Source organism: Daphnia pulex, chromosome 6 (genome assembly GCF_021134715.1).
Source record: "Daphnia pulex isolate KAP4 chromosome 6, ASM2113471v1".
NCBI lineage: Eukaryota > Metazoa > Arthropoda > Branchiopoda > Diplostraca > Daphniidae > Daphnia > Daphnia pulex.
In genome coordinates this window covers 1353917-1367011 of record NC_060022.1, presented here as the reverse complement: position 1 = coordinate 1367011, position 13095 = coordinate 1353917, and the positions used below count along the sequence as shown (strand labels likewise).

At 39.9% G+C, this 13095-nt stretch overlaps 2 protein-coding genes and 1 long non-coding RNA gene across 4 annotated transcripts; 1 reads left to right on the top strand and 2 right to left on the bottom strand.

Annotated features, from left to right (window-relative positions):
* Positions 1-1156: 1156 nt before the first annotated feature.
* On the top strand, positions 1157-2763 carry LOC124196203. The gene is made up of 3 exons (XR_006875615.1): positions 1157-1629; positions 1768-1868; positions 2087-2763. It is a non-coding gene; the product is annotated as an uncharacterized LOC124196203 (long non-coding RNA).
* A 1228-nt stretch (positions 2764-3991) lies between these two features.
* On the bottom strand, positions 3992-12880 carry LOC124196195 (interferon-induced very large GTPase 1-like). 2 transcript variants are annotated; one of them, XM_046591072.1, is made up of 3 exons: positions 12256-12880; positions 5244-9083; positions 3992-5183 (listed from the first exon to the last, which is right to left on the bottom strand). In XM_046591072.1, the coding sequence occupies exons 2-3, from the start codon at positions 9073-9075 to the stop codon at positions 4183-4185; spliced, it is 4833 nt and encodes a 1610-aa protein (XP_046447028.1). In that variant the 5' UTR covers positions 9076-9083; positions 12256-12880; the 3' UTR covers positions 3992-4182. The 2 variants fall into 2 exon arrangements, with proteins under 2 accessions (XP_046447028.1, XP_046447027.1); XM_046591071.1 differs by having other exon boundaries at positions 5244-9086; positions 12256-12879.
* LOC124196197 (verrucotoxin subunit beta-like) lies at positions 9347-12228 on the bottom strand. The gene is made up of 2 exons (XM_046591073.1): positions 11665-12228; positions 9347-11555 (listed from the first exon to the last, which is right to left on the bottom strand). The coding sequence occupies exons 1-2, from the start codon at positions 11765-11767 to the stop codon at positions 9397-9399; spliced, it is 2262 nt and encodes a 753-aa protein (XP_046447029.1). The 5' UTR covers positions 11768-12228; the 3' UTR covers positions 9347-9396.
* Positions 12881-13095: the final 215 nt, after the last annotated feature.

The window sequence follows — 13095 nt, the reverse complement described above, 5'->3', positions numbered from 1 at the left end:
AAAATCCTTATTCCGCTATAGACTGTGACCAGCATTTCACGAAGGAGAAGAGCATAATCGTTTCAACAAAAAAAAAATGAACGCGGGAGAATATAATCCCAGACGCCATCTGGTTCTATTCTGACGAGGGAGGGCTACCAAATTATTTCTATTCTACCACCATATCACTGTGTGACGGCGGCCGTTTTTAGAACGAACGCGCATCAGTGTTGCGAGGGAGAAAAAGGGGGGGAGACCAACCCAGAAAAGGTAGAGAAACTGAACGCGGACGCCTATACAACACGGACAGATATCTGTTTATAGAACGGCGGGAGAGAGGAAGAGCGGTACAGTGTATATACGTAACACACACAGACATCCTCCTGTTTTTCTGGAAAAATAGGAAAGAAAGATTTGTCTGTCTTTTTGACTTTATTTTTAAAATTTTCTATACATAACTTTGTTCTTAACTTCTTCTTCTTCCACAACTGGAAATCAAACGGGAAGAAAGAAAAATTGTTATGGCCCTAACAGAGTCCCTTTGGGACGGTATAGCGCGGGACACTCTGTGGCTCGCGTAATGAATTGTGAAAGAGATTTATTCTCTCGACGACAAACGAAATTTCCAGGGGAAAAACTCACGAAGCTCACGAAAAAGAATCGCGGCGATAACTTGTGCTGTTCCAGTCAGAACCTCCCCCTACATCCTTGTATAACAGCACCGCAAGGCGTCGTACTGGTTATGTGTTACGGGGGAATACGACGAGCGGCCGTTTCTTCCCCCCCAACGTCTAATTAGCCGTCCCAGTCGTTAAAAATTATTACGAGGGCAACACAAATCCACCCAGTTTTTCTTTCTTTGTTGGGGGATATTTTCACGAAATTTGAATTTTGACGTTTTCGGATGTTTGTTCTTTCAATCAGATGAGAGATGGCAGATGATTTCCACTTGAGAAAAGTTCAATTATGAGTTTTAGACATAAATAATGTTGTTCTATACGTACAACAGGTTCAACACTTATCGGTATTTCCAGTATAGTTGACGACTCGATTAATTATTATTTCGTTTCATTTTATTTTCCGTGAGGAATAATATTTTCTCTTATGACGCTCAACGCCATCTATGAACCGTTCATGAATTCTTTTTCTCTCTTGGCTTCCTATTGGGTCCTTGGTGACGGTTTTCTGACGAAAGTAATTATCTGCGGGTTTCGTGCAAATTTTAATTTTTTCTTGAGTCTGGCTCAGTGTGATTTGATGAGACGAACAATTTGATACTAAATAGTCCCGATCTGTTCAGTGGATGTCGAGCGAGGGTGAGAAAACCGCTTTGATCGCTTTTGAGCGGTTTGGATTTAAGGGGTGGGGGCGATTTTTAACAATATCTATGACTTGATGACTAATACCTCTGCTAATACTTTGATGTTCACTTGTACACTTGATGACTAAGCTTTCGTTTTTCGAGTTTCGAAAAAGAGACGGAAGTTTAATAATAAGATTATAAAGAAAACTGGAAACGTACGTATACGTGATGGCTGCAGTGCTGCACGTGTGGTGTCGGTGGCCGGTGTCAATCTTGGTCGCGTGTCTTTACTCTTTAGGCCCATAGAATCGCGTAATAGGCTACGTACACTCCATACTGTTTAACAGGTAAATAACACCAAGAATACAAATAGAATGATTATGAGTGCTGAAACAGAAGAGTTAAATCTGTCCAAAATTAGTGAAATGATGATTTATCGTGTAAGTCCAACTGTTAATGCATGGCTGTTTGTTTGCTCTATGTAGATTCCATGGTGCAGATTTGAGGGCCTGATCCAGCCATCGTAACAATAAGATACACAAGTTTTGCTTGTGCTAGTATTGACCTGTCATCACCAACAATCTAAGTAATTTAAGTAGCCTAATGTTTTTCGTAACTTTTATTCCTGTGACCTGCTAGATATTTGAATGATGCATGACTTGCACGAATGCTGTGTTACAGTGAAACCTTAAATTCTCTTGTTTATTAAGTATTAGGATTTGCCCAATGTCTGATTTTCAACTTTTCCTTACTTGTTGCTTCTCCAAATATTTTTCGTAACCCATTTTTTAAATTTTCACTTAGATAAACAGCATCCCGTTTTTGATGGAAGAAACTATCGATATTAGTCGAGTTACGTCTCTCTTCTTCCCCTTTCTTTAAATCCAATTTGTCCTCGTGTACATCCATGTGAATGTGGGGGTATTCACGAGGACCCCCTTTTTCCTATCCTGCCTGGTGGATTCGATTTTTCAACGGATGGAGCACTTGCGGTTGGGGATGCCTGGCCGTATTTCCCAGGCTAAAAGGTAGGACAAATTAATCTTTATTCTTCCTTTTGACTATTTGATGGGTTGGTTGTAAATCGTACTATTCCGAGCATGATTTTCCCTGAGCTATGCCGTTATGACTGGAACTGTTTTCTTTTGGCATTTGGTTTACTCAGTGTAAGGGTTCATTGAATAACTCATTTGTAGAACGACTGCTGATCAGGCCTGTTTTTTTTAGTACCTCACAATTTTCTTTGTGGGTAAAGAATCAAATTCAAAAATGTTTTTTTACTTTAAGCACTTGCACTTTAACAAAGGGAAACGAGAAAATTTTTTGACCAATAGGGAGCTAGAATGTATTCGCGCACTGGCATTTCTTCGTTGATTCAAGGATCTTTCCACCCGGGAAAGATTTTGGAATAGTCTTTGTAATTATAGAAGACACTGTAATCTTTGTTAAGGTAAAATGTATAGTCTTGCTCGTATCCCTGACTGCACGTCGTTGAATCCAATTCATCATTGTTAAAAAGATTAATTCCTGCTATTCCTCCTGGTTGGTGGATTGTGTCGTGGGGTGTGAGCTTTGTGTCGTGATTGGTTGCTTCGATGCACAGACTTTTACACATGTAACAACAGGCGTCGCAACGAGGTAGCGCTGCCTTATCGTTCAAAGCTATCATATGCTGGACTACTCCTGGACTTATTTCCTCTGCAAAGTTTTCTCGATTTTCAATAGCTAATGGCTTTTCTAGTACTTCCTTCAACTTTGTGGAGCAGGCTTCCCGGAATTTTTTCAGCTCTTCGTTGTCGCAATCCTCGTACTCGCCACTGCAATCAATCCGAAATGCCGAACCTAAAATTTCACTTTTCAGATAACCTTCCAAAAATTCTGTTCGCAGTTGATCGGCAAATGCTTGCGCTCTTCCAAAGTTGACTTCGATTGCAAGGGCTGCTCTTTCGATGGCTTGTCTCAAACGATTTTTGAAACTTTGCCATTCATCGTCGACCTTGCTGGGAACCTTTAGAGCAATTAATCGATGGAGCACGTCGGCGTAACTAAAACCTCTTAGGATGGCGTATGTTTTCAAGTACTTCTTCCACTAGATTTTTTTCTAGCAAGTCGATCAAATAAAGATCCATGTGCTTTTGCAGGAGTCTGGCGTTGTGCAGCCAACGCTCGTTTCAAATTTCTATTAACGTTTTCTTCATCATTTCATTTTTAAATGCTGCAGAATAAAAAAGAAGTGACGATTAAATTATTTTGATTACATTATCGGTAATTGTAATTTTCTTTTTCAACTTAAAAAAAGATATCCATTCCGTTATCATACAGAAATTAATCACCATTGCTAATTCATGAATTTTCCTATTTTCCTATTTCTCACACATAATGCACGACTAACGACTCGGTTGCATTATTCCCCCCCCCCCCCTCCCCCGTACGTGTACATTTCCTTCTTTCTTTTGGCTTTGGCCCTAAAACGCCACCTATGAACCACTTTTAGAATCCTTTTTCCTGCTGGATGAAAAGGCGCGACAATAAAAAACAAAAAACGATAACTGACTTAACCTGCTACTTGAATGGATAAATATGGAAACACGCATATTTGTAGATTCTGTCATATTCTTATGCGGTCGTTGCTCTTATGCGTAGACTGCGTATATATTGAGGATGATATGAAATTTATATCCTAGATTTTATAACATTAAATGAGATCAATTCATCTACGATTATAGTGTATTGTAATTTGTAAGATAGCAAGATAGTTGTAATTAAGCAAAAATAATAATCAAACAATATTTAATTGTATAAAAGTAACTACGCTCCACACATAAATCATAGGTAAAAACATGTGTGCGCAGAAATTTTTTAACTACTAAGCAAACAAGAAATAGAAAAGAAGAATAATGTCAACCTTTCATTGAGCCACCAATTTCCTCTTCTAGGTGTTTCCTAATGGTGGATAAATGTCGGAAATAGCTTGCGGGTATTGTAGTACAAGGTTCAAGGTTGTACTTTTCGGCAATTTCTTTGTTGTAAGTAGCTAATATGTATTCGCGCACTGGCAATTCTTCTAAGATCCGAGGATCTTTCCATCCAGGAAAGACCGTAGCATAATCTTTGTATTTATACCATTTAGTGTCATCTCCGTTAAGGACAAATGAACTGTCTTTTTCGTAAGATTGACAACAAGTTGTTGCAACCAATTCATTAGTCGGGTGGTAACTAAATCCTGCAACTCCTCCTGGCTGATGGACTGCATCATGAGGTCTAAGTTCTATGTCGTGATTGGCCGCCTCGAGGCACAGACTCTTACATAAGCGACAACATTCATCGCAACGTGGTAGTGCTGCCTGGTCGTTTAAAGTTACCATATACTGGACTACTTTTAGACTCAGTTCTTTTGCATAGACTCCTTGATTTTTAAATGCTGGTTGCTTTTCTAGCACTTCATGCAATTTTTGTGTGCACGCTTCTTGAAATTCTTTTTTCTCTTCGTTGTCGCAATCCTCGTACTCACCACTGCAATCAATCAGAAATGCCGAACCTAAAGTTTCACTCTGCAAATAACCTTCCAAAAATTCTGTGCGTAATTGGCTGACAAATTGTTGTGCTCTTCCACTGTCGACTTGGACTGCTGCCGCCTTTTTTATTGCTTGACTTAATTGATTCTTGAAATTCTTCCATTCATCCTTAACGGCGGGTACCTTTTGAGCAATTAATTGCTGGAGTATGTCTGCGTAAAACGCCTTAGGAACACGTATGTTATCAAGTGCTTCGTTCAATTTATTTTTTTCCAGCAAGTCGATCAAATGGAGATCCATGTGCTTTTGCATGAATCTGGCGTCGTATAGCCAACGCTCCTTTCGAATTCCTTGAAAAGTCTTTTGCACCATCTCTTTTTCGAACGCTACAGATTACAACGGAATAATTAGATTATTGTTACTTTAGTGTGTATAATTTTAATTACCTGAAATAATGGAAAACTCCAAGGTTTTTGCCATGGTAGCAGCAAATAACTGCGTCTTTTCCACGCCCTGTGAAACCATCATGAAGGTATTACGTAAGATCGCTTCGTGGGACTCGAGTTTGGCGGGCACGGAGTTTTGTTTTTCCCATTCTTTTTGAGTTTTTTCCATCACTTTCAAAATAAGTCTCATACCGTGATTATGCATGATCGTAGCTACGGTATTTTCAGTGAGATTGTCGGCTTTTTTTATTTTTTCATCTACCTCGCGGATAACACTCTCAATAATGCTGTCATCGTAACAGAGTTTTCCAGAGACAATTTTGTTGATGGTGTCGTAAACGGTACCAGCACACTTGGAAATTTCGATTTCCTCTTTTTCCTTATTGCCTCTGATCTTTTTGACAATATTGGTAATACTGGGAAGATGCTTCCGGTACTGAAAAAGAAGATTTAAAACCCATCTTGACTTTTTATCTTCTTCTTTCTCTGGCTGATTAGCTTCAAGCGCTAATGACTCATCAACATCGGGCCACTTTATATCAATTTTCCTATTCTTAATCACGGGGCTTTCTTGATACACTTTGGTTATTTCATTTTTAACTACCTTTGGAGGGAACTCTTTTTTCGCTTCAGTCAAAATGCTTCTGAACATCTCTTCGAATTTTTCTTTCTTATTATCTTCTGTCCATGAATTCGTTGATGATGGTTTAAAGAGCGTATTGATTTCAGTCCTCATTTTCTTCCTATATTTCTCCACGTCACGTTCGTAAGTAAACAACACATTAAAGGTGTTCAACAGATTACATTCCCAGTTTAAGGCTTGATCTTTCTTGTTATTTTTCCATATTTCTTCAAACTGGTGACTCCATTTTTCTCGACCTTCTTTTTTCACAATTTTCTCGACCTTTTCGTCTAATTTCTCCTTAATAACTAGAAATATCTCGTTACGAAGCGAAGATCGAAAGGGGTCAGAAGAAACAGGAGAATTTTCATTTCTACCTTGAATTTTGCCGTCTTGGTCTCTCGTGGAAGTTGAACATAAAAATAAATTTTTTTCTTCGATAAATTTTCTCATTCGTTTTCTAATGTTTTCGAAGGACTTTTCGTAGGCTTCAGCTAATTCTCGTTCAACCGCTTTGTACTCTAAATCCAATTGGTCGAACGACATGTTTTCCACCACCGTGGCAAAAGTGAAGATGAAATTGGCTGAGCAGATGCACTTCCAGACCTCTTCCGTGTATTCGGAAAACTCGTTGATGGATCTACTTTTCCAGCACGTATTACCGCTCTTTGCATTTGTTACTCGTTGGTGGATATGTTCCCGAAACTGAATTAACTCTTTGCCGTATTTTTCATTTGGCACATCGTTTGGAGGTTCCGAATCTTTCTTGACGTTTCCTAAAAAGAGAACGTCACTGTCGGATGAGTCAGGTGTGTCAAATTTGAAATCGGCAAATGGACTTTCCGATTTCAAATTAGTAGAATTTCCAATCGAGGTTTGCACTTGACGAAAAGCTTCATAAAGTGAAGTTCCGAGTTTTTGAATGATATCGCCCAACTTGTCCTTCTGGCTGGTGTCGATCCTATTGTAAACGAAGAACATCCTGGAACTGAGCCGGCCGCCGTTGTCTTCTGCCAATTGTGATCCTTGGTAGGCCATTAAAACAATCGGCAAAATTTCTTTTGTGGCCGCGTCGTTTTCTCCCTGCATAACGACGATGGTCGCGTCCGATAGTAAAATGCTTAAAGTAGCCATTTGGTTATCCCTTTTTTCGCTGCCGGGCAGACCATGATACTCTGATGACCGAGTCCCTTCCGTGTCCAGCAGCAAAATGTAGTCGTATTCGGGACGGCCTTCGACGGGTACCAGCTGCATGTTGACACCTCGGGTACATTGGCCGACGCTGGTTCTCATTCTGATGCCGAACATTGTGTTGAGCAATGTCGATTTGCCGCTGCTCTGGACACCCATGACGGACAGGATAAAGAGACGTTTTCTTTTCGTCAACGACCCCAGTTGTTGTAAAACTTCTTTTATCCACTTCTCGCGGATAATGTTGGAATCGCCATCGAGTAGTTCAAGGCAGAATCCGTCCATTAAGTGCTGAGCGGCCAGACGAGGGATGTTTTCTATTGCCGGCGACCGTCGTTCCGGTTCCATGTCCACGTAGAGATGACTCAACTCTCTCCACAAATGTTCGATGCCAAGTACATTTTCAATCAAGTTGGTCTTAGCGGAACGAAGATTCTTTGCGACTGAATGAAAATCTGTTTCATCAGCATTGTTTAATTTCTCCCAATACGAAACCGATAAATTCTCAACATCTTTGAATAATTCGCCAAGTTCCTGTTCACCACGTTTGGCCAATTCTTTTTCTAGAACCCGAATGGATAAAACGCGGGAACAAGGATCTTTAGTCTCAAGAAGACTGAGAAACAATCGGAGTAAAGAGTTTTTTTCAACCTGACGGGTGTAAGCGCGGCGTTGTTCACGAATTACTTTGATCTTCCCGTCTTCTTCATGCAACTTTTCTTCCTTCAATCGGTTCTCCATTTTCGACTCGTGGTGTTCCGCTTCTTGCATAAAGCTTTTCTGAAGGACAAATTCATTTTTTCTCACGTTTCCCAATGATTTGTTAACTGACTCGTCGATCTTTGATTCGATTTCGGTCGGTGACACACACTCCAGAGAGCGGTATTCTTCAGCTTCTAATATGGGAATATCGCACAACTTCAATCGTTTTTTTGCAAAGTCGACGTTTGAAGTTAACGTTTTATCCATACAAGTCACGATATCCGATTTTAATTCAAGTTTAAAAGTATCAGAAAGTTGGTTTTGAAAGTAGAAATGAAGGAATTCGTTTTCTTTACGTTTTTTCTCTATTTGGCTCGGCGTTCCGTCTGAGGGTTTCCAAAGGCAATTAAACGACTTGTGCATCTCTACTCCGAGTGCAGCATCTTGTGAATCCAATTCCCTTTTTTTGTCTTTTGTCATAAATGCTTTGAAAAATGACTCTGATTCAACAGTCGAATCTTCAATCAAAAAGCAATCGGCAAAACGACGTAGAAATGACCAAAGGGGCTTGAAATCTCCCATGACGTGCACGACCAAAACGTTTTGAATTTTTGTTGTTTTAGTTTTACAATCATCAGAAACTATGCAGCCACACCCAATTTCGGCCAGCATACTTTCCGATGAAATGTTGCTCGTGGCCAAATCGAGAAAATGGAAGCTGTCAATGTTGAAAATGCTTTTCAGAATGTCGCATGTCTGACTCTGCTTCCTCTGACGGCAGGAAATCACGGCAACGCGCGACAAGGACTTGTCCTCACTCAGACGGATATTGTCGATCCTGGGCAAGGTTACATGTCTTAGCAAACTCAAATAATGCTTCTTGGATTTGGGAACGAACAAGGGAATGGCAGCTCTTCGTTCCAGCAGCAGACGGAAAATCTCAGCAGCGCCGGTTGCGTCAAATTCGTCGATGAGTTGCAACAATGAATCGTACACGCTAATCACTTTAGAAGTGCTGCTGCTTTCATTGTCTTCCGAATTCGATAAAAAATTTTCTGATGAAGGTGACGAATCTAGGTCGTCCCACTCGCGAAAATCTTTTTCAAAATCACTTTCAGAATCAGCATCATTGGTATTACCTCCCGTACCGGTTTCCGAATTCCGTACTATCTGGAGGCGGTAGCGCAAACAGTTCATTAAGAGGGCCTTCAAGTTGTCTTCTTCATTGAAAGGTCTGTCGATCAGGAAAGCAGCGTAAGACTTTTTGTTGTTACAAGTGGACTGCATTATTCCCTTGTCGTAGGTTGATAAGCTCATTTTAATTTCTGCTGCAATAATGAAAACAAACAATACAGACACTTAATTGCATAACACATTAAACAATGCGAAATCGCTATTTCTTTATAATAGAAGGCAGTATTCAATATCCCCCCCCCTCTAGGCTACAAGCAACAACTAGACTAAAAACTCTAGACTACAAGAATATGTCACATTTTTTTCGAGGTTTTTACCCCATTCCATCAACTCACATTTTTTGTTTGTTTTTTTACACAAAAACCTGGAGTTATATTTTTTTTAAGTGATGAACAAATTAATTAATTTTTTTATTGCTTATATAATTCCACATAGATGGTTTTTTTAGTTCAAAATGTTTACAATGTCTAGAACTTCTTCCTTTCTGAAACGTCCCAACAGAAACGAAGACGCAGTCCCAAATTCACCCCCAGTCGTTATTGCTTCCTTGTCAACTTTGTTTTGAATTAACAGTCGAACCAATTCAGGCAAACTATTTTTCGGTTGAAAACGACACACAAAATGCAGGGCATTCCATCCGATGTTGGTTTTGCAATTTATATCTATTTTTCTTTGGATGAAAAGTTTAATCATGTCAACTAAGTTTTTCTTTGTGTAATGGCGACACAAAATGTGGAGAGCGTTAAATCTGTCGTTATTCCTCCAATTAATTTCCAAGTCGAACTTTTCATTTAGAAAAAGACGGACGATGTCGATTAAATTATCTTTGTCGTAGTAACGGCATAAAATCAGAAGCGGAGTCCATCCGTCATCGTCTTTACAATTGATATCGATTTTCCGATCGAGGAATACTTGAACAAATTCCAAAAGATTTTCTTTCTGGTAAAATCGACACAAAATAAAGAGGCAATTAAATTTGTGCCAATATTTGTCAATATCTGTATCATCCAATAAGAGTAGAACGACGTCGTTTAAGTTGTCTCGTGGGTAGTATTGACATATAAGTTGGAGGCCATTCCATCCGCTATTCGTTGTTAGCTGGTGGTGAACTAATATTATCGATGATTCGGATGCATAAGTTGCGTTCTCATCATCAGGTGTTGTCAAAACAAAAGCGAATTTCTTATCATGAGATTTTTCGTTGGCTAGTTTGGCAAAAACATTGATTTCCTTCTGGATCCGTTTGACAAGGCGATTGTCCTCATACCAGACTTTGTCAATGCCGATATTCGTTGTCTTAGGGTCGTCTTCAGTGATAATTTCAGAGTTAAGCGTTTGATTTCTCACGATTTCAAGAAAAGGCTCCGCACGACCTAACCAGGGGAAAGTAAGTTCTATGCCGAAATCCACAGAATAACTGGTCATTGTGTTTTGTAGAGTCCTTTCGGTCGGGAAAAAAGTGACGTTATCTCTATTCTGGCAGCTGATCTCTTGACGGGCTTGTTCTTTAAATCGGTTTATTATGCGGAATTCTTTATACTTTTGATCCAGCCATCGATCACTGATGCCATTTGGATTCAATGGGAATTTTTTTCCAGTAATATGATCTAACAAATGTCTGAAATGGCCAACGTCAACTTTTCCGCTGCGAATATCGATGATCAATTTTCCCAAATTGGTCTTGAGCTCGCCGCGGAAAGAAGTTAGATAGTGATGGAACAGTCTCAGCTTCTTGTACAAAGGACTGATTTGTTTAATCGCTGAGTCGTTAAGCATCAAATTAAGTTTCGCTTCCAAATTATCGTATTCTTCAATCAGTTTGACGCATTCAGACGCTATAGCGAGACTAACTTCATACCGAATAGCCGGTGCACCTTCGGCATCTTGCATCAATGCAAGGGGGAAAAGCCAGACGGTGCAAGGCACACCAAGAGGGTTTCCATCGGCAATGTCTTTTGCCAACGAATCAGACGAGACTTTGACAAAAATTTTGGCAAATTCCAAAGCTTCTTCGAACGTTGTCGGTCCTTTGACATTATCAGGAAGTTTAAAATCGCCTTCAAACTGACAGTCGATATTTGACGCACTGTCGTTATTTTTCTCTCGAACGCTTCCTCCGACTTCGGCATCAACTTTTAGTAGTTTTAATAATTTTCCCACGTTTATTTTTAGTTCGCCACTTGCTTTTTCTTCTTCATCATCGCTTTCGAATCGTTTGGTGAAAGTGAAAGTGGCTTCGGCACCGTATTGAATCTGGGTGACGACGTGAGTTGCCTTGCCAATCTTCCCGTTCTTTGCAATTTCTGGATAGCGAATTTTGCTTTCGTCTAGTTGTTCCATCGTCAAAGACTTGACAGCTGTCATGTACTTGAACCTCACATGAATGCTGGATTCGCGGCAAGTACTTTCCTTCTTGTTCAGATAATTCGCCGATCCTTTGAGATCGATCAACCCCCCTAAGATGCTTATTTGTAGCGAGCCATTTACATTTAGATCTTTAAGTTTTTCGCTCAATCGATCTGACGAAATGATGGAAAATTTGGTATTATCATTCCTAGTGGTCTTGACATTTCTGAAATCATTTTCACTCCAGAAAGTATAGCCTGTCGGGAAATAAATTAATAAGGCATGTTTAGACGGCAACTCGAACTGTGTTGGACATAAAATCGTTGCATAAAGCAGCAGGGTAGGGCATCATGTTTTTTTAGTTACCTGGAATGACTTGATCGGCCAGAGCATTGTACAGAGTACCCAAACTGAAATGTCGTCCAAATGCGGGTATTTCCAAAAATTTTGAACTCAATTCGGTGGACATTATTTTCTGCAATTTTCGTGTGAAAATCAAAGTCACAAAACGAAGTAAAAGAATTTGTCAAAATCCAGACTGAAGTTTATGATTTTCTTATTAACGTGGTTATACATAATCAAAGAGCAAAGAATTGTGGCTTGAGGTAGCATGATATCATTGTACGTAAAAAAATTAACTCCTGTTTTTGGTGTAAAAATGTTGTAAAATGTGAGTCTAACATTAGACAATAGAATTTTTGATCATAAAGAACCAATCGACTTAAATTCACTGAATTCAAAATCAGTGTCTGCTCTGTGGGTAAATATACAACCGTGCCCTTAAATGGACACGCACAACTGTATGTTGAGCACTTTCTATTTATAAATTCGCCTGCTGTATGGGCTAATAATAATACAGCGGGTCAGTAGTGTATACTCAGTAAGCATAGCTACACTCACGTCTAATGACTGACGTTCAATTTTTAAATAAATAGTACGAAAATTACAGTACATTACCTGACTTGTAAACTTGGTGTAAGAAATGTTATGTTGCACCAGGAAAATAAAGGGAAGAGAATTTCAAAGTTCGACGAGAACGTCCAGAGTTCAGTCTCACAACTGCGCAGGAGATCGTCGTTGGACACTTTCACATCCTTGAGCAATAAACAGACGCTCAAGCGTGAGCGGACGCCAGACGTAAATGTCTAGACAATTTCCGACAATCTCATTCGCTACGGGGTTGTTAAAATCAAAATGTTTCGGCAGACACTTGATATGTTGATAGGGCTACGCCCTTGACATATATATTATGCTCTGCCCTTGACGAATTTCAAAATTCGACGAGAGCTCGTCCAGAGCTCGTCAGTCTCACAACTGCGCAGGGGACCGTCGTTGGACACGTTTAGATCTTTCCAACCACAAAGTAATATAAACAAAGTTGAGTACTAAACAGACGCACAAGCGGGCGGACGCGCGAGACGTAAACATTTAGACAAATTCCGACAATCTCATTCGCTACGGGGTTGTCTACGGGGTCGGCAGACACTTAATGGCTAACACGTGTTATGGCTTGCCCTTGACGATCCTTGCAGCTTGCGCGTTTGTGTGTGCACGAAAGGAGCTCGAGAGAAGGGGGCGGAGCATCGGTGCATAGAGAGAAGATTTTTGTCATCGAAAGCAAGAGAATTGAAACAATAATTCAAACGACTTACAGTTTAGTTGTGCACAGTTTCTTTTTGTCTTGAACGGAATGCCTTTGTGGCAGTTTTCTTGGTTACCAGAATTAATTCACCTCGATCTTCCTTTTCAAAGAGAAGAAGCGACGGCCGGCTGCTAAACAGGTTTTGTTATCAGAGG